We start from the raw sequence: 20,688 nt of genomic DNA on the forward strand, positions 1-20,688 counted from the left end.
CCAACCCTGAATCATCCAACCTCTACCTCAAGCCAAGCAAAGTGATCCTGACTGGATGCAGTTCAGAGTGAAATTCAGCTTGGTGTACCCTTGGGATCCAGACAAGGGATGCAATGTGCTGTATTACTTAACAATCAAACATTTTCTTTCACCAGTATGACCAAAGTAGGGATAAAAAGGGGAACTTCCCTACTGTAAATTTTAAAAAAGCTGGTCTCAGAATGGTACAGCAGACAAAAAGGAAATAAATTCATTTAGGTTTTTACTGGAACAGTGAATATTATGCTCCTTGAAGGATGTCTTGAATTAGCCCTCACCCTGTCACCATTCTCACCTGATTCCCAGAGTCAAGCATGTGATCCTCAGACTCAAAAGAAGAATGCAATACAATGAACCTAAAAAAAGAAAGGGGTTAACAGTGAAGAAGAGCACCACCATGTTTTCCATATACAGCTAATTACAGCTTTATGCCACTGGAAATATCTGCCACTTCCTGACGTGAAGAAGATACTAGTTTCTACTGACACTTTCATGGCTTGAGTGTATTGCTTACACTTAGCTACTTTTAATAATCTGATACTTTGCTATGTCAAAACTTCTTTCATGTATGGATGAAGAAAGGGACAGAAGGAAGAGTTTCTTCAGCTGTAGCCAAAGATCCTAAGCTGTTTGCTTTCATCTGTGGCCACAGTTAATTGTTAAACTTCCTATAGTCTTCTATCCCCAGGGTACAATTAGTACAAGTTTCATCTTTTCTTAGTTTGTACCCACACAGCTCTTCCTGCACACTGTTGCTTTTAATTATGCATTCCTTTTTTTTCCCAATATTTTGTCATATCAGTAGTTTGAGATATCTCCACTCCTTGGACTCCTCACAGTAAAAGAACTACATCTTAAAATAGTTTTTGTTGACCCACCAAAACCCTGTTAATAATATTCACGTTGGTTCACTGAGTCCTTAACTGCCAGACAGCTGGCTAAATTGTAAAGGTCTTTTTAAACTAAGAGTTGAATTTTCAGCTGTTCATACCAATAAGCTCCCATTAAATCTAGTATCAGAACTTGATGTGGTCTTGATATCAGCCTTGATATTTTTACCTTGAAAAGGTAATTATTTAAGTAAGGTAATTATTTAAGGTCTAATTTTAAAAAAATCTGATTATTAGATGTTATAAATTACTAATTATTCTTAACAACAGTAATAATAATAATAATAATAATAATAATAATAATAATAATAATAGTAGTAGTAGTAGCAGCAGCAGCAGCAGCAGCAGTAGTAGTAGTAGTAGTAGTAGTAGTAGTAGTAGTAGTAGTAGTAGTAGTAGTAGTAGTAACAACAGGAGGGTATTAGAATGCTTCTTCTGGTCCAGATGACATTTTCTGTCATACTCTGCTTGAGTATTGGAAATAAAATGATTAATAAATGAATACCTTAGAATCTGATCAACAGATTCCTGTATTTTAACTTACAAAATGTAACACAAAGCTCTTTCCAGCCTCTTTCAGTTAAGTATGAAGCTAGGATGAAATCCAAACCACTTCTAGAAGAAAGTCATATATTAAGGTGGACTCTTTTTGTATTTTGACCTGTATAGACTTAATCTAATCTGTTGGGGAAAAACTAACAGTGTGCTTATAGTCAGTTAATGAGAGTGGATATAAAAAATTATGTTCACAATATGTGCAGCTTCTGTTCTGCATTCAAAACAAAGGCTTAAGTTTTCATTGCAAAACAAACTGTTTACTTATTTATGTCAGTACTAGTGACTGTAGGCAAAACTAGGTCTTCAAATACAGGTATAAAAATCTCAGGGAAATGAATGAGAGTGTCACCTATCGTTTTCTGCAAAAATAATAATATTTTACCAAAAAACCAGTGAAATGCTGTATTAGATACATAAATTGATATGCATTGGTGACAGACATCAAGATTGCATACTGAACTATCAGTTTGCACAGTACTGTTTCAGCTGTGTGATAGAGCATATAACAGTGGCTTTCTCAGTAGGAACTTGAGAAATGAGAAATAGAATCCATTTTTCAGTATACACTTTCAGCATGCCTGTGCTCATATGTAGCATTTCTAAATTTTAATACTCAAATATTTCTGTTGCCTTTCTCCTGCTTTAGTAAGTTTACTCTCACAGCCTTTGTTTTTCAGAAAAAAAACATTTATTTGAAAGCTAGCTTGGATTTTAAAGAAGTGGAGGGTGTGGATTTAATCTAACACCAAAACTCATTCACGTATGCGGTATAGCTGAACTTACATAAATAATATAGTGTATTTCATCTTCTAAAATGGTTGATTTTAAACAGGAATAGCCTCCTTAGAGGTGCTGATCTGAAGCACTAGCTTATTGCTGTAGCCATTAATTAGTATTAATGACATTTTTTAATATAGCTCAAAAGACAGTGGGACTAGGTTCTGTTGCTATCCTTTCATTAGCAAGTAACTGCAGAAAGGAAAGAAATTCTGTTGATTCCTTCCATTTAACACGGTCCATTCACTGTGGCCATTTCCTCAGAAATAGTGTCATGGTGTTATTGCAAGGGACAACTAACAAACAGTTTATCAAGTGGTACAGTGAGATCTCTGCCACTGAAAGCTTTAAGTTCAAAATCTACTCTCAAAATTGGATTAGAGAGAAGTCCTTTGATTTAATTAACGCTGATCAGCCAAGGCATGTGTGATTCATGTGATTATCAGCAGTTAGCAGATCTTACTTTTTTCTTGATGAATTATGGATAAACACACTGCAATATTACAGTTTTAATCTCTGAATTGGCATTCAACAATTACAAACAATGGGAGAAGACAATTATGTGTTCTGTAGTACTTACAAGGAGTAACAACAGACATCATAAAATCGAGAATTTCAGAAAAATCAGTACTCGTTAGAAGTCAAAGCATAAGTTTATGTCTTCTGAGTATGGTAAATCATTTCTGCTGCTGGTGGTGATGGCTAAATGGGGAACTAGAAAGTGAAATCAATGAATAAAAACATTTTAAGTGCTAACATTTTCTTTCTCTCTCTCTTTAGAATTTCACAAGTTATGATAATGACAGCAACGTCAGTGTGTCTCCATTTGTAGTGCTGGATGACTTGGCAAAATACAGCCATTATACTTTGTGGTTAACTGCAAGCACAGCATTTGGAGATGGAAACAAAACCAGTGAAAAAATAGATGTGTATACAGATCAGGATAGTAAGTTAATACTTTTTTAGTGCTCGCTGTATATCAATGATTTTATGAAATATTTATTAAATATTCCCTAACTTAAAAATATTTTACTGTTATAATGGCAAAGTTAAAAAAAACACCATAAAGTGTGGTTTTCAGTGCTGCAATATTTATCTTTGCAAGGAAGGTATTTTGATTTGAGTCTCTGATATTCTAAGAACATATAGCACAAGCCTCTGTGGATACAAGCAATAAAATTATTGTCGTAACCTTTCATTAAGACTCTTTTCCTAAACAAATTTAACAGAAATTATTAATCATATATGTCTTCAACTATTTTCCTTTTGACATTGAAACAAAAATGGTTTTTAAAAATTGTAAAAAATATTCCAACTGACATTTTCAGACTAATTATATTTTGAGCAGTTATTTCTGGTTGGGGTTTGGATGTTTTATTACTGTAATCCATGCATTTAATTTTTTGCTTATTATCTCTCATAGTCCCAGAAGGTTTTGTTGAAAATCTGGTCTATCAAAACATTTCCTCATCTTCTGTAAATGTAAGCTGGCTTCCACCATCCCAGCCAAATGGCTTAGTCTTCTTTCATGTTTCTCTAAGTTTAATGCAACTGGGAACCAGTAAGATATTATCTTTCCTTACTTACAACACAAGCATAATTTTTGATGATCTGGAGAAATATACTGATTACCTTCTGAAAATCACACCAGCCACTGATAAAGGATCTTCTGAACGGCATACTCTAAGTCTTCATATAAGAACTGATGAAGATGGTAAGATTAAGATATTTTATTAATTCCTAAGGAAATGTATAAAAAAACCCCAAAATAACTTTCTAAAATAAAAAAATTGTGTTTATTTTTCTTGCTTCACTTAAAGCTTTTGTTATACAGTGACATGAACAACTGCTTCACATTTCTAAGACCATGAAATAGAATTTTTTATTGTAACTCATATTTTTCTGAGATTATCCTTGTTTTTCTCTTTCTTATTTCTTCATATAGTCCCAGAATCAGCGCCTGTAATCAAAAAATTTTCAAATCTCTCAACTACCTCAGTTATGCTTTCATGGGACCCTCCTGTTAAGCCAAATGGTATTATAATACGTTATGATTTAAATCTATTTGGGCCAGAAAGGAATAGCTCATTCTCTAGCACCGATAATTTTATTATTTTGGAAGACCTTCTGCCATTCACATTGTACAGCATTTATGTAGCTGCCAGAACAATAAAAGGACCTGGTCCACCTGCCGTGCTTCAGTTCTACACAGATGAGTCAGGTGAGAAAATTCATTTGTAACCAGCTTCAAAATATCAGCCTATGTTACTGCATCCATTTTAGATCTGAGCATCAGACCTATTATGAAGAATTAATTTTCCATTGGTCTGTGAATGAAGAGCTTTCAGAATAAGGAAACACTTTAAGGCAAGTGTTTCCTGAGTGCTCCTTCTGCCACAGTGTGCAAGAGGAGGTCACATTCTGCATAGGATTACAAAAATAACTCCATGAAGAAATATCTTCTGCCTTTGGAATGCATTATGGTTTGCAGAGTGTCAGGGATTTTGAAGCAAGCAACAGTACATTTCTCTTCATCCCCCCATGTAATTTAAAAATGATAAAACATGGAAATATTTCTGACACATTCACACAGTTCTCCTTTACATGGACCTCCTCTCTCCTGCATGGTAAATTACACATCTTTTAAACATATGATGTGTTGTGCTCCATATATGGTGCAGGAAGCAAAGTGTATCACATTCCAGTTATATATGTAATGTGACTTCTGTTAAATGCCTTAGTTCTGACAGTAGGGATGTTTAAGTGATTAATAGATTTGTTAGATCTCTAAGAAGATCCCTTGCTGACTAAACATGTATTCTGGATTAATGGAATTTGTTTCATGTCAAAGAGGAAGAAAAGATATTGAAATAGCAATGAAGTATTGTTAGCTTGAATTCAGATACAAATGTTAACAAAAGCACTTATGTTCTCCTGCATGTCTGAAGTGTATTGTTTTGCCTGGATTATTTGTGATTTGGAACTCAATAACATTTCTCTTTTGCAGTGCCATTAGCTCCACCCCAGAATTTGACCATTATCAACTACACCGCAGATTCTGTGTGGCTAAAATGGGATCCAAGTCCCCAATCAAATGGTGTTATTATGAGATATAATTTTAAGATTTATCAAAACAACACTGAAAAACTATTTTTTTGGGTATGTTTATAATTAGAAGTGCATAATCTTTTAAAATATTTTTTCATACTTTAGGAAAAAAAATATCGCTAGTATTTTAAATGGCTGTTATGCTCCTAGAATTATGAAGCTCCTATAGGTTCCTATTTGCTAAGACAGTTTATTTTCCTTCCCACCATACCTGTAATTTAATTTTTCAAATTTAACAGGAAAAATTGTTAGATTTTAATGTGCTTTGAGCTTCTAATGTTTCATTAATGGTGAGGTTTATTAATCTTAATTTGTATTTTAATGTAAGCTTGATGTTAGAAAATTACAGAAGTTACTTGCTTTGTGGCTACCTTTGTTTAGCTATTTAGTACCTATTGACTTTCAAGATTCAAAAAAGCAGTAACTCCTAGTCATCTTAAAAAAAAAGTAAAAACTGTTCAGAGGTCTTCATTAAAAAAAAAAAAAAGAAAAAATGGCACAATAAGAACTGAATAAATTGTGACTGAAATAGATGCTATATAAATGTTCAGGGCCAGGATGGGTGGAGCTCTGAGTAACCCTATCTTATTGAAGATTCCTTACTCACAATATGGGGGTAGGAAGTGGATGATCTTTATGGTTCCTTCCAACTCAAACCAAACTATGAATCTGTAATTTTATGACATACAAAATTTGATCAAGGCTTAAATCTGATTGCTTGCATGGCCTCAGGAAATGCTCCATGAACTGCAAAGGCAGCAAGCTGAGGTCAGGATTGCATCTCAAGCTTAGAAACTATATCGTGAGCCCTGCTCATCTGAGATGCTTGTAAAATCTGCAGGACAAAGCATTGCTGCAGTGAGGTCTGCTGTTATTCCCCTTTGTGGAAGTGCTGGCATCATCCCAGTTGCTTCCATAATACTTGAAAGGCCACCATGCACACATGAAAGAGGAACTGCGGATTCTACAGCCAGCTACCTTTAGAAACACATTCTTTGGGTATTCATAGAAACCACCAAAGATCTCTCAATCTGAGGCAGACTCAAATTAAATTAGAATACAGAAACTGGCTGAAGCACTTGAATGTGTCAGCTATGCCCTACATTTCTTCATGTTTTGTAGTGGTTTATGGGCAAGAAATTAGATTTAGGTTGTGGCAGCAAAGCAGAGAAAGAAATTTATATAGAAATACTGTATTTAGGTACTGTAATTCTCTGATAGTTTGGATCCCACAAGATGTTCATCAGAATTTCTTGCTGAAATTCAGCTCTTTCCTTGCTGTTATTATAATCTTACCATTTGAACAACTATGCCTTGCATGGTCTGGGAAAAACAGATCCAAGGAACTGAGCTGAGGGTTTTTTGTTGTTGCAGTTTTTCTTTTAGTTTAAGTTTTTTGTTGTTGTTTGCTAGTTTTAACTCTTCATCAATCTATGAAGAAACTATGACCCATGACCTCTTCCACTGCAGAGGCGTAGCAATGAAGTAGAAGGTGAGAGGGGTTGATGTGAAGCCGGAAATAGTTTTCAGTATTTGACTGAAAGCTACTCAGAGTAGAAGAGGCAAAACTATGGCTGTAAATCTTCTGTTCACTTCAGTAGGTTCAAAGTGAAGTCCACAATGTTTCTAGAGATTAATTGTGTACTAATAATATTTCTTTCCTTAAGAACATTTCAGGTTCAAACCATGAGACAAACCTTGTTGGATTAGACCCATACAGCCCCTATTTTATCAGTGTCTCTGCATTTACCAAGCTTGGGAATGGCAATCAGTTCAGTAATGCTGTCCAATTTACAACAATGGAATCAGGTTAGATGTGACTTTTTCTAAGTTCTGACAGTTTTAAATATATTAATGTTTTTTTCCCTTGTATAGCTGAACAAAAGTATTCCTCTTCTGTCCAAAGAAAACATAACCTAACAGTCATTGTCTCTTGCCTGTGTAGCACTGATTCATATTCCTATTGTAGACTGGGTTTGAAGTCTACAATAAGATTTCGGAAGTGTAGAATTAAAAATGTCCTCATCTGAAATGAGAGGCTTATATGGCTACTATAAATCTTTTAATAGCAACACAGATAAAGGGAGGAAAATTAGATAGGTATCAGTCCTTGCAGATCAAAGCAGCAGTTCAGATCCCTGTGAAAATAACTAGAACATTAACAGTATCAAAAGCAGCTGGACAAAAGATTGGCAAATGAACTGGAAATTATATTAGACAAATATAAATTTTTAACTAGTGTTTTTTATAATGTATTTTAGGAAGGAAGCTAGCCACTGAGAGTAAAATACTTTACATTCACTACAGAGAGCCTGTGGGTTTGTGAAACTGGTTGTTGTGCAAAACTGTAGCTCCTTTGCAACTCAGAGCAGTCCCCAGGCTCTGTAAGAGCTGTCACTGCAGGGGACAAACATGGGTTAGGGGGCTCCCAGGTTCCTTTACACTGTTAGCAAAGGGAGCAGACCCCAAAATAAAATGATCCCATATGATGACTACAGGTCTGCTAAGATCACATTTACAGAGAAAGATTTTCCAGAACCTGTAAAGCAGAGGTTCTGGGAAAAAGTTATGCTGAAGAGTTACAACACGGTCAGAAATCTGCACCATCATTGAGCTGGTCCAATTTGGCTGTTGGACCCCTGCAAGAGCCATGGTCATCCATCAGTTGTTTCATTTCATCACTGACATTCTGCACTTCTGGTACTTTCTTCAGTTCTCTTTAACCAGTTCATAAATAATTGCTCTATTTTCAACATGATTATAATATCTTCTACCTTCATTAATTTTTTATGAGCATTTAAAAAATTTCTTCTGCTGGAATAAAAATTTCTTCAGCAAATAAATGGGGAACAGTAAGTTAAAAGAATTGATATGAGAGCTATGAAACCTGCCCAGTGATTTCTGTAGAGGCAAGTGTGATATAGTGCCTGAAAGAAATAAGGCTGACAGATAAATAAGGAAACAGATAAATAAGGAACTTCTGTTGTTGATGTTGTTGCTATATATATGGAGTAGGTTTATAGAGTAGGATTGTAGACTAGGATTGTAGAGTAGGGTTATAGAGTAGGATTGTGGACTAGGATTGTGGAGTAGGTTTATAGAGTATGTATGTTGTATATGTTATAGTACAGTGTATTTTTTTAAAAAATGGGGAAAATATGAGCAAAAGATTTTGTTGGGAAAACAAAACTGAAGCACACAATTAGGAAGAAGCCAGACAGATGGCCTCTTCTGTCTCAATACTAACATCAGTCATATTCAGAGTAGCTGGAAATGAACAATCTAATTAGGACAAAGTCATAGTTTCATCCTTTCAATGTGTTTCTTTTATTAATTTGACAATGCAGTGTTTGACTCTTGCTCTGAACATTGGGTCTGCTTCTCTAGTGATATTGTTCTGTGACTACAATTTTAATTGTGTGTGCATGTTAATCTTTGATGCCTGTGTATCCTTTAAGTGCCAGATGCTGTACAGAACTTTGGTTGTATTGCAATGAGTTGGCAATCGATCCTAGTGCAGTGGGACCCTCCTGCTTCAGCCAACGGTGTAATCACACATTACATCATAGCAGTTGAAGGAAATTCTACAAACTTTTCGTCTCATGATACACTGCATACTTTTAGAAATCTGCTTTCCAATGTTACTTATCAAATTAAAATAAAAGCTGCAACGTCTGCTGGTGATGGTGAAGAACAGATATGCAATGCCACTACTCTTCCAGAAAAAGGTAAATAATTATTGAGGTTAATTTTTTTGTTTAATTTAAATGATGAATATGAGACAAGCAGGCATGAAGAGACTGCTTCATTAAAGGCAGTTAAATCATTCTATTGTTTAAATTTCTTGCTAATAGTGAATGAAGAGAAACAGGGCTTCCTCTTTCTCCTGTTTTAGAACACACCTAGTGATGAGAATAAATTGCCATTTTTAAAAGCACACTGAGAACATCTTTTTCTATGTGAGCTATTTTATTCATTTATGATCACCTATTTTTTTTTGTCCTATAATATCTGCCTTGTTCCTAGTATATTTAGCATATTTGAGATTGAATGTCTGAAAAAATTTTTGAAAGTGAAATTTTTTGTTGTTTTGCTTTTACTAACTGACAGTGGTATGAATTCATTGACAACAAAGCTGTTCAGAATTCAGGAAATTGAGAATTTAGCCTCTACAAGCAAATTTTGTAATAACTTTCCATGGATAGGATTTTTTAAAACAAGAAAGTAAATTCTGAGCTAAATCCAAAGGAAAACATAGATAGGTTTTCTGGTATCGAAGTGAAAAATTGTTACCCAAAGTCTGTCTTCCTTTTTCTCTCCACATACACACTTCACCCTTCACCTAATCTTGGCAGTGTTTTCAGTTGGCATGTGAAACATGGAAATGATACTCCATGCAAAATAGAGTCAGTTCTGTGTGACTAGCTATGTACCTAGCTTCTAAAATGAAAATGGACAGGAGCTCAAATCTGAATCCAGGAAGCAAAGGCCTGTTTCAGTCCTCCAGTCAGGGATGATTTTTACTCTTGGGACTATTTCTTGGGATTTTTTTCTTATTTGGTAATAGTTAAATATAAAAATTTAAAAATTATGTTAAACAAGAAACATCCAGGTAGGAGGCCTCTATTTCAGAAAAGCTGGATAACTAGAAAACACAGGGATGGGGTGGAGGAGCACAACTGTGCCCCATGAGGCTTAGAAACCAAACCTAGCTCTTGTAATACTTTATTACTAAGTTTTTGGATAACTTAAAACATGAGTTGCAGCACTCATTCTCATATATGCTTCAACTGAAAGAGTGAATTTTCTCAGATCTGTCAGATAATAAACACAAGAATCTGTGTCAGCAACAAGGTTTTGGTTCAGGATGGCAAATGGAGGGGAACAGCTCGGCTATGCAGGCTTGGGTCAGACATTGAACTTGGAGATCAGACTTACCCTTACTCTCAGATTTCCTGTTGCTAGCTTCCTGAGTGGCATGCACCTCCACTGGATCCCTCTGCTCCACAGAGCCTTGGTCTCCCATTATGAGCTTTGATTTCCACACTTCTTAAAATTAGACTTGTGGATGTGCATGTCTGAATGACTCTAGACAATGTCTGTGTTGCCAGCTGAGCTACTTCTGCTTTGGTTCCACATCAAATGGATGAGCTCCAAATGAGGACAAGCCCCTTGCTGGCATATATTGGCCAACATTATGAAAATTGCCAGGGTTGTACTTTGATGACTGTCCCTCCTCCTGATACAGTCTATCCCGCTAAAGCCTGGCCACATCTGTTATTTGAACTATGACGTGGCACATTCATACACATTTCCGATAAAAATGTTCAGTCTAAATTGGCTTTCTCATCAACAGTTCCCTTACAAATGTTGCCAGTTTGTGATCCCTGCTGGTCCCCTTCTGTCCAGAACCTTGGCAATTTAAGACATATGCCTGCTTCATTTGTCGTCTTGTTTGCTCAGAAACTTCTGTTCTTCAGCAGGGCTCAAAATCCAATTTTGAAAAGGGAAAGGAATTGTTTAAGTATTGGGGAAGAGCATACTTTTACAAAACATTTTACAGTGTTGGCTGGAAATAATGTAGTTAGCTGAGCTGCTGCGCTTGATGCAGGTGAGTGTGCTCCTGCATTTCTGAGCATTTCTCAAATGTAACACTCAAAGCTTTCTTTTACACCATGGCTGCTGAACAGCCAACCCTCAGAGCCAGAGCAAGACTGAAGCTGGGGTGGAGTTCAGACTTGGAGATAGTTGCATAGGAGGGATGTTACCCTCTGGTAACAGAGGAGTACAGGAGACTTCCCAGGTGCTTCACACCTTGGAGGATGGGGGAAAGGCTTCTAGCGGTGTTAAAGAAGCCTGACATCTGAGAAAGTTAACTGTTGGGATTTCTGGAAAATTTGGGATTAGTTTTTAATTAGTCCTTGAGGAAAGACTGGGAAAGCTGTGGATTAAGCCTGGGCTTTAGGGAGTGACTGGTAGTGTTTTATAGTGTTATAAAGAGTTGTGCTAGCAGTGGAACAAACCCAAACTAGACTTTTTTTTTTTTTAACAGTATTTGTTTTATGTGTCTTATCACTGGGAGTTTTCCTAAGTGAAGGATTTATACTCCAACACATGTACTTTTTACCACAAACTCTGCACCAACCCTTTCTTGCTTTGTTGTTGCTTAGTCATATTTACAACAAACTAGTTATTATTAGGACATTTCCTTAGCTATGTGTTTGTATGAATTGTTTTGTAGTGACTGGATACTAGGAATTGGAGATTCATGGATGGGAATGGAAACAGTTTTATAGCTGTTGTCAGCTTCTTATTTATGGTGGTCTAAGATTAGTCACAGAATATGTAGCCAGCACTGAGTCACTTGCAATGCATTTATTTCTGACATAAAGTGAAATCGAATTTGGCTCAGTGTCTCACTGCATAGCATTTGACCTTTAAATTCTTGGCAAGATTATTTACCTTTTTGAGGTAAATTTGTTCATATCTGGGTACAATTAAACATGAATCATGAAGCTGAAATTTATGAGGAGATTAGTAGTGTTTTGTGTCTAATCTAGCTCCATTGTCTTGGTAAACCACCTCTGCCAGGCTGCAGTATGTTATAAAAGCCGTCAGCTTTGTAGTGGTAATATTAGTTTGTGATTAAATACATTATAAGGAATATGAAAGAGAATATAATATACATACACATGTGTAAATGAGTTAGGATTTTATGACTGAATAGTTATCCTTAGATTATCTTCAAGATAATGCACATACTAAAATGAAATTTTATTAAGCTTGAGTGAATTTTTAGAAGCAAGAGACAGCCATGAAACAGAAGGAAACTTCTCCAAAAGGCACATCAAAACTATGAATATTCAGTTAACTCACAAATCTGAGGCAAGTGTAACAGTCGTTCTGTTTACAATACAAATAGAACAATTAAAAAGCCAGTTGGGGGTATCCAAAGCATGAATAATAAAAACTGCTTTTGCTTTAATTTTTTTCATTTAGATTTTTCTTTATAGACTGTTCATTATTTTATGAGAATATTAATGATATTGACTGCAGTATTAAGATACACAGAGTAATTCCCCACCTTCTCCTCTTTACTGCTAGTCTCATACCTGAACACAGGCTTAGGTGACATTGAGGCCCCCACTGTACTCTGGTGACAGTCCCTACCATTTGTTTTCTGCTAAACAGACATTCATTCATATCTTACATTAAAAAGAAATATGGCTAGAAATTTGTCCAAGAAGCATTTTTTCATTTAATCTGGGCTTCATTTTCCAGGCCATTAATAACTTGTAGTTATACACATATATATGCCTTGTGAATAAAGAAGAGTAGTGCCTAAAGGAATTGGTGATGGGGAAGTTTCTCAGGTCTTTTGGTGTGGAGGTGGAAAATTGGCATCATCTTTTGTTACATGTGCACAAAATGTCTTTACTCTCTGCACAAGGAACGCTCTAAATGTTCTGGATTTGTATCTGGAGTATGGAGGTTCTCACTGGAAAATACAGGCTTTTTGTAATCAAACCTTTGAGAAGCACAAAACATTGCAAGAGTTTAAAGCCGTCTTCTCATCCAAGGAAATGTTTCACCATAAATCCTTTTCTCAGGATCTGTCAGTTCATGACAGCTCTGAGCTGGAGTTACATGATTTTCCTCATTAAGTAGTGAAGGAAATGACAGATGACCATGATGCACTGTAAGAATATCTAAACCCATGCCCTCAAGTGGTTCTTAGGGCTGCAAGTGAGATGTGCAGTGCAGATGTGCTGCCCTGGTGATTCTGAGGAATCAGCCTGCTGCAGAGTCACTCTATTGGAAATGGCAGATCTTCAGTGTCCCCTGTCACTAATGCAGAAAAGGGCTGTGTGTTTCACATCTTCAATCCCTGCTCCAAGCTCACATATCGAAATTGTATTAAAGTAAAATCATCCAAAAATTGCAGAGTGAATTAGGAATAAGAATCTTTGAACCACTTCTTTCCAAGATAACTAAGTTTTTTTCCCAGATGTAATTTTCTTTATTAATATGGATTTTCTTTATGTAATATGGATTTCTTTACATCTTCTGATTAGCTGTTTGGTCCAAATTTAAGTCAATGGCTTTAAGGTTGACAGCAAATCTTCACTAGAAGAAAGCAGGATCACTTGGTTGCTGCCAATGAAACTGTACTGGTGTTATTTTCATAAGAAGGTTGATAAAAATCGGTGTTAAAAAGGATTTTTTGTCTTTTTTGTAAGGACTAGGTCGACTCTGCATTAATAGATAAGAAATGGTGGTGACATATATGTACAAAGCTGACATGGATAGCATCTACAGGCCAAAAACAATGTTCACTGAAAAGCAGTCAGTTTTAGTTTAATGGAAAGTTTGTACTCTAAGACTTGAGTACAGGCAGCTTTTCACTACTTCTCTTAGCTTAAAGAAGTGCACTTCTCTCTAGATTTGCATGATTTTATTTTTCAGTACTCAGATCCCACAGCTGGAGAATGAGTTTTCTAGTGGGCTAAGGACTGAGAAACATGGTTCAGAGAGGCTCTTTTAAAACATACTCTCTCAACTGTGCAATTTCCTTTGAAGCATGTCTGATAATGTCAGTCCCAAGTCATGGGAAAAATAGTCTACAGTTTTTTACATCTTTATGTTAGCAAAATAATTTGGTTCCTATTCATGATGTACTTATTCATACTGAGCAGGAGTTTATATCACGATGAGTCCTCCAGAAGTTAGCATTCTATACTTCATTAATATTTAGTACGGTCAGGGTTATAAGCTTAACCTTCAATGGAATTCATTTACGTCACTAAGCTTTCAAAAATTAATAGAGATAATCAATACTGAATATTTATTTTCTTTTCAGTTATTTCTATTTTCTGAAGACTTTTTTTTGGTGTGTGCCCACTGCTGTCGGTTCTACTTTGTTCTTCACTTTCCTGCTATTGATGCTCTTAATACCGCCCCACAGACTTCTAGGCTGCCGCAGTTCTTTTAATCCAAACTCCAGCTACAAGCAGCTGTTCTGTAGGCAGACTTTTTTTTATTAACTTTGTTAGGAACTATGCCATATCATATTACCGTCTTCTGTTCGTGGCCCGTGCAGCTGTAGTTGTTGCTTTCCACAAAAGTCTCCACAGAAAGCCATAACCTCTCTTTTCTCAGAAGATTTGTGTGTGTGTCCTTTGCTGCCCTTAGGTTATCTTTGCATTGCGAATAAGTTTTTTTTCTACCAAGCATTTTTATTAGTTTAAACCAGTTCTACCAGCCAATTTCAACTCGATATGAGTCTTAGCAATGTGCTAGCGCTTTTTCTACCAAGAATTTCCTTTCATTTATGTTATTAAATAAAAACTTAATCTCAGAGCAGTCCACCAGCTTTGGAAGGGCTGTTTAGCATTGTAGCCAGACAGGCATAGGGCCAAAATCTGCCAAACTAACTTCTATTTTAGGTGTTTAGCTTTCTGTTAACTTCAGTGAGAGCTCAGAACTGTAAACAGGTTTTAGGAGCTTAAAATCCCATGTGGATCTGATTTCAGTTACTTTTCATTGAAATTTAGGTATCATATGAACAATGGTAGATGAACCTCAAAATACCTCATTTCTCTTCCACTCCAGAAATTGAGTTCACCAACATTTCATGGTTAGCCTCTCTGCCAGCTCCCTGGCCGGCTTTCAGAAGCTGGATGGAAGCTATTAAATGGAAAATTAGGTGGAATACATTGCACCAAATGTTTCAGACTTAGAAAAATTCCCTACTCACAGAGATGAATTATAGCAAACATAATACAATAGGGAAAGACTGTGAGATACATGATGAGACTTAAAGGATCCTATGTATGATTCCAAGGAAATTTAACTTTGGGATTAGGATGAGAATTCCCACTATCTAATCAGAGCATGGTCCTAAGCAATTAATGTCTTAAAATACCTCAATCACAACCTTTTTAGTACCTTTTCTTTCAATGCACCTTTCTGGAAATTTGGTTTAATAATACAATTCCCATTAGGTACATATCAAATTGTCACTGTATGAGAGAATTGATAATAAGTCTTTCTACAGTTCCAATGTGACCTGAAATAATAATTGAAAAATATGCAGTTTCTGACTTCCATAAATTTTAGTGTGAACAGTGATCACTTCATCATAGTTAAGTCATGTTTAGAAAATTTAGACAAGCTGCATGATTGCTCTAGGAAGCATGGAATGGTTTGTTCAAATCAGTACCATCTGTGGACAGAAAAAGTTGGGGGAATTTTAGTCATTCTTGAGGAATGGAAATCTGATTCTCCATGCTGGAGTAATTGTAATCTGTAACCCAATAGCATAGCTGTCTTGAAATTGTCTCTGAACACAACCACCAAGTTCAAGAGATACTGTGCCACTGGGTGTCACTGCTCTTCACTGTGGCCTTAGGACCAAACCTCTTTGATCTGCTCCAGTCTCAGTCACATATTTCCATTTGTTATAATGAGTGATTACATTTATTTTTGATTTGTCTGTGCAAGGAAGGAGACAAAATTAGCTTGATTTTAAACTGACTAACGTTTAAGGCTCTGACTACATTTTAAAGGTCTGTAAGCAATGACAGAGAAAATTTTACTGTCAATTCTGCTGACTGACCCTTGATTTTTAGGTTCAAAATATTTTTTTTATGTGGGTCTTCATAAACTGGAAAAGTGACAACAAAAAATGGTTATCAAAATTTTTGTGTTAAAGAAGAAATGCTTGTCTGATTGTCTGCTATCAGGATACCTGCAAGTTTATCTTTAAAAACGTTTGTTTTCATGTAGTGTTACTGGGATAATCACAGATGTTACTTTCAGACTTGTGAAGATAATGTGTATGGGCACCCCCAGTAGTCAGTGGGAAAAAGGACAGATAGAAAGAGAATCATTTCTCCACCCTCCATTTTTTCCCCACTTTCACTGAGTTTGTCTCTCCAAATATAATGAAATCTCATGGAGACTGGATTTATTAGAATTTTGTTAGTCTGTGGGAGAGTCCACAGATCAGAGCCACCATCATTTTGCCTGATATAATTGCTAGTTCTATGAAAGTTCTATGAAAAGTGTCTTTTCCTTATTTACTGCGAAATTGCTAACTCTCAAATATTTTTTATTTCATCATCCATGTTGAAAATAAGGGAACAATATACTCCCCCTAAGAAGGAAAGGCCACTATGGTGTCTACACCATGGACACTGCAATGTGACCAGCTTCTTTAACCTCACTTGTTTTAGGTGCAGAAACTGCACCAGGGCTTAACCTGCTGCACATTTGAGCAAATGAAAGTATATATTTCCACCTTCTCACTAACACCCAGCAAATAACTAGTTACTATCTGCTTTATGGCAAACCCTAATTTCTGTGTTGGAATATAGCCCAATAATTAATTCTCTCTTCTGGCCCACATTTTTTCTTTATCATATTTGAGTGTGTAAGGTTTCATATTTTTGAAGTATCTTAACAGATATTAACAGCTTACGTTGCAACACAGTAGAAGATTAATGGAGGAAAAATGCAGGAATTTTCTACTAACCATGTGGCATTTCTCTGCCTTTATTTTCCATAAACTAGTAGTCAAAATAATACATTTCTTGTCATCTACACAAATAGTTAATACAGTTTAAAAATTTTTATGAAAATATTGCAGTGTTTTATTTTTTTGAAAGTTGATAAAATAAGTATTACATCTCCGAATCTGAGCAAGCAAGAATGGTATTTCATGTTTTGAGGTTTTTTACTACTTTCTGTAATGAAAATAATAACAGAGAAAAACAACTTCAATTTTGATAGCACCATGTATAATGATGGAAGTTGTCTTTAGCAAAGATTCTTTTTATATAGTTTGCTGTTGTTCTGTGTCTGGTTAGGGTGTAGCAGGATGGGAGCCCAAGGGGCTGTTGCGTGCTGTGGTGTTGTGTACTCGTGCACAGGAGCTCAGTGGAAGAACAGTGGAAGGCCCGTGGTTCTCTGCCTACTCCCTCTCCTGCAGACTCCACCTGCTTTGGGTTCATTTGAAGGAATTTTAATTTCTCAGCCTTTTCATCAACACAGCTTTGTCTGATTCAGAATCTACATTTCTTGTTAGACATCCATATTTAATGGAGAAGTTTCAGCTTATTATAATGTGATGATTTTAAAAAACAAATTGTTGCAGACAAAAGCAAAGATCAGATATTCCCATAAGGCTGAAAGAAAAGAAAAAGGAGTGTTTTCTCTTTCTTCTCCAGTAACGTTGGTCTGGGATCTTTTTCTTCTTTATGTAAGCCTTGGGACTTCTTCAGTTTCAGTCTGAGGATGTATCGTGTGTTTTTCTTTTACCAGTGATACCTCTTCTCCCAAAGACTCTAAAGCACACTTTAAAGCTATGTGCACACAATGATTCCTGAGCTGATTTTTCTGCACAGTTTTTGCCATAGAGAGTATTAGTATTATCTTACAGAGTCTTAGAGATAATATTAGCTTTCTCTATGACTATGTGATAAAGCACAAAACCATATGTTGCAACTAGTCTGTGAAATCTGGGAGTACACTCCTGACTCAATATCGACAGGGTAAATGTGTGTACATGTATATGTATGTACATACATGCACTGCTTCTCTCTCATGGATGTGAATATAACCTGCATATAAATAAATGGAAACAAAATTTGTGGGAAGTTTGTTTTTTATTTTTTATTCAGCTCTTTCTCTTCATGTTCTGGTAAAGCACTTCTATAACACTAGACAAACATATTGCATGTCTTGATACTTTTCATTCAGATGGTGAAACAGGAGACTTACAAAACTTTCCTCAACATGTTGTTTGAGAATTTAATATACTAGCAAGAGAGAGGAGGACACATGAGTATTTCTAAATGAGAGGTGAAGAATGCCAGTTAGAACCCACAGTAAAAGATGCTATGGGTCAGCCAAAAATAACTTGTGTAATATTCCCCCCCATTAGTTGAGACATAGCCCCAAAAGTAGCAATAGAAATGTCATACCTCTCAAAGCTGGTCCTACATGCTATGCCTGAAAGAATTTTTCTTTATTTCAGAAACTATAGTAAATGTATGCCACCTAAATATGTACAGTGTGATTTATGCCATTGGAAATATTGCTTATTAAACATATGAAGCTGAATCTTGGTATTTAGATATGCTTATTAAAATATTTTTTCAACAGTGGATAAAAGTAGTTGAAATCACTTCTCATTCAAATTAAGGTATCTTACAAGTGTTTTAATTTGTAGTTCCTAGCGCTCCCAGGGATATTGTTTTTTCCAACGTGCAGTCAACAAGTGTGACCTTGCATTGGAGATCACCAAAATCTATCCTTGGCTACTTTCAAAATTACAAGATTACCACACAGCTACAATCCATCCACTGCAGTGACTGGGAAGCTATGGAATGTATTGAACATGAGATGCATCAGTATTTATATGAAAATGTCATGTATGACTGGATAGAAGACACGGTGTATGGACTGAAAAAATACAGATGGTACAGATTTGCTGTTGCTGCCAGCACAAATGTTGGTTATGGCAGCTCTTCACCTTGGATTTCAACTCAAACCCTTCCTGGCTGTAAGTAAGGATGTCTGTCATGTCTCATAATGCTATAACAATGTGATGTTCATCTAAATAAGCAGGAAATCTTGGTAGAAGTTTTTCTTCATAGACCTATAACACTGGTGAAGTCAATAAGGATTTACAACAACTTTATAACAACTGATCTATTATATATATATATATATATATATATATATAATGTGGTAGGTATACATACCTAACTACCTAACACTGATTGATATTTCAATGGATTTTGTATATACTCTTTTATATTTACTGCTTACCCAACAACAATTTCAATCCTCAGCTGTACTACAGGTGTACACTTGGTAAGTCTGAATTTTTGCTAGTATGACTTGATATGCCATTTTTCAATACGATTTTGCCTGTGGGGTGTGCCAATGAGAAAAAGTATTTGTTTAATTCTTTGACTAAAAGTCTGTCCATTAACATTGTAAAACTTTTCTGAAATTCTGTTGTGTGTTTTTGGCAATGGAATTTAAGCAATAGTTTCAGAGGAACTAAGATTTCTTTCCAAAACCATATCCACCAGCAGAGTTTACCAATCAGAGCTACATCACATGTAGAGGATTGCCATGACACATATTAGAACTCTCATTCCTCAGCTGAGGATTTAAGTTTCCAAGAGAAGAGGTAGTTGTCATGAATAAGTCACCACTAAATATTTGAGAGAAAGGGACATGAAACATAAATTATTTAGGCAGTTGTCATGGGGATATATGACTTTCCCTACCAGTTTGCAGCCATCCTAGTATAGAGAATATTTGGTCTATAGCCTCTGTAGAATGACTGAGAATCACCATGAGTTGCCTGGCTTAATCACAGCTCTTTCAGTCATTTCCCCTTACAAAGTAATAATAATGGAGCTACCAAGTACTTAAATAGCTGTGTATCAAGGACTGCTCAATGGTCCAGATATTTACCTTGTCCCACTCATATTTTTATAACCATCTGATGATAAAGGAGGCTTTGGATACTGTGATAGTTAACATCATAAACACCTGATTTTATATAAAGTTCAGAACTAGTCCTTTGGACTGAGTAGTGCTGGAATCAGCTGCAGAGTCATTCTCACATGCACTTTCTTTCTTTGTCCAGTGACCCTTATGGGGAATCTCTGCCTGTAGATCAATGCAACATTTTAAATTAAGGAGAAGGAAAGAAAAAACAATAAACCCAGATGGAGCAGAAAATAGATAACAGAAGTTCTGCAACTCTTGAGCCAGCAGCTCTGGGGAGATTTCTTACCATTAAATTGATAGAATTCAGCTGCTGATGTATGCAAATACTTTCCACAAAATTGTTGCTGAATTTAAAATAGTTAGGGATGTAAAAAGTATGGAGAAGTAGTAAATGGAAACACATATAATTGCGTAATGTTAGAATGCTTTTTATGGTTTCCTCTTTGGACAGTGATGATTTGGTTTAAGAGAGAGCTAGTTTCCTATCCAATCCCACTGAGAAAGTGGTAGTTAAAAGTATAAACATCTCAATAGGCTGCACAAGCCCTTTCCACACCAACTCAGTGTAATTCTCAGCAGTAGGTCCTCTGTGTGTTCTAGTAGATAGTTTAAAAGTGGTGGGGTCAAAGATAGAAAAGTTCCACCAGTTCTTCCAGCCCAAGTGCCTGGGGCTGCTGACCTGTGTCTGTGGTGATGGAAGTAGGCAGCAATGAATTTCCTGTGAGTTAAACTGGTGACGCACCAGGAGATAAGTTCCTCTAAAACACACCACTGTAGAGTT

The 20,688-nt window shown here is 36.0% G+C and overlaps 1 protein-coding gene across 3 annotated transcripts in view; it reads left to right on the forward strand.

The window, feature by feature from the left end:
• PTPRQ (protein tyrosine phosphatase receptor type Q) overlaps positions 1-20,688 on the forward strand; it is a 122,692-nt gene that overhangs the window by 54,747 nt on the left and 47,257 nt on the right. For all 3 annotated transcript variants that reach the window (XM_015628111.2, XM_015628112.2, XM_015628114.1), the window contains 7 exons: positions 3,045-3,210; positions 3,688-3,978; positions 4,210-4,485; positions 5,272-5,423; positions 7,040-7,181; positions 8,831-9,100; positions 18,607-18,939. In XM_015628111.2, coding sequence (XP_015483597.1) covers positions 3,045-3,210; positions 3,688-3,978; positions 4,210-4,485; positions 5,272-5,423; positions 7,040-7,181; positions 8,831-9,100; positions 18,607-18,939 — 1,630 coding nt within the window. The remainder of the gene's footprint in view (positions 1-3,044; positions 3,211-3,687; positions 3,979-4,209; positions 4,486-5,271; positions 5,424-7,039; positions 7,182-8,830; positions 9,101-18,606; positions 18,940-20,688) is intronic.

This window comes from Parus major, chromosome 1A (assembly GCF_001522545.3).
Source record: "Parus major isolate Abel chromosome 1A, Parus_major1.1, whole genome shotgun sequence".
Lineage (NCBI taxonomy): Eukaryota > Metazoa > Chordata > Aves > Passeriformes > Paridae > Parus > Parus major.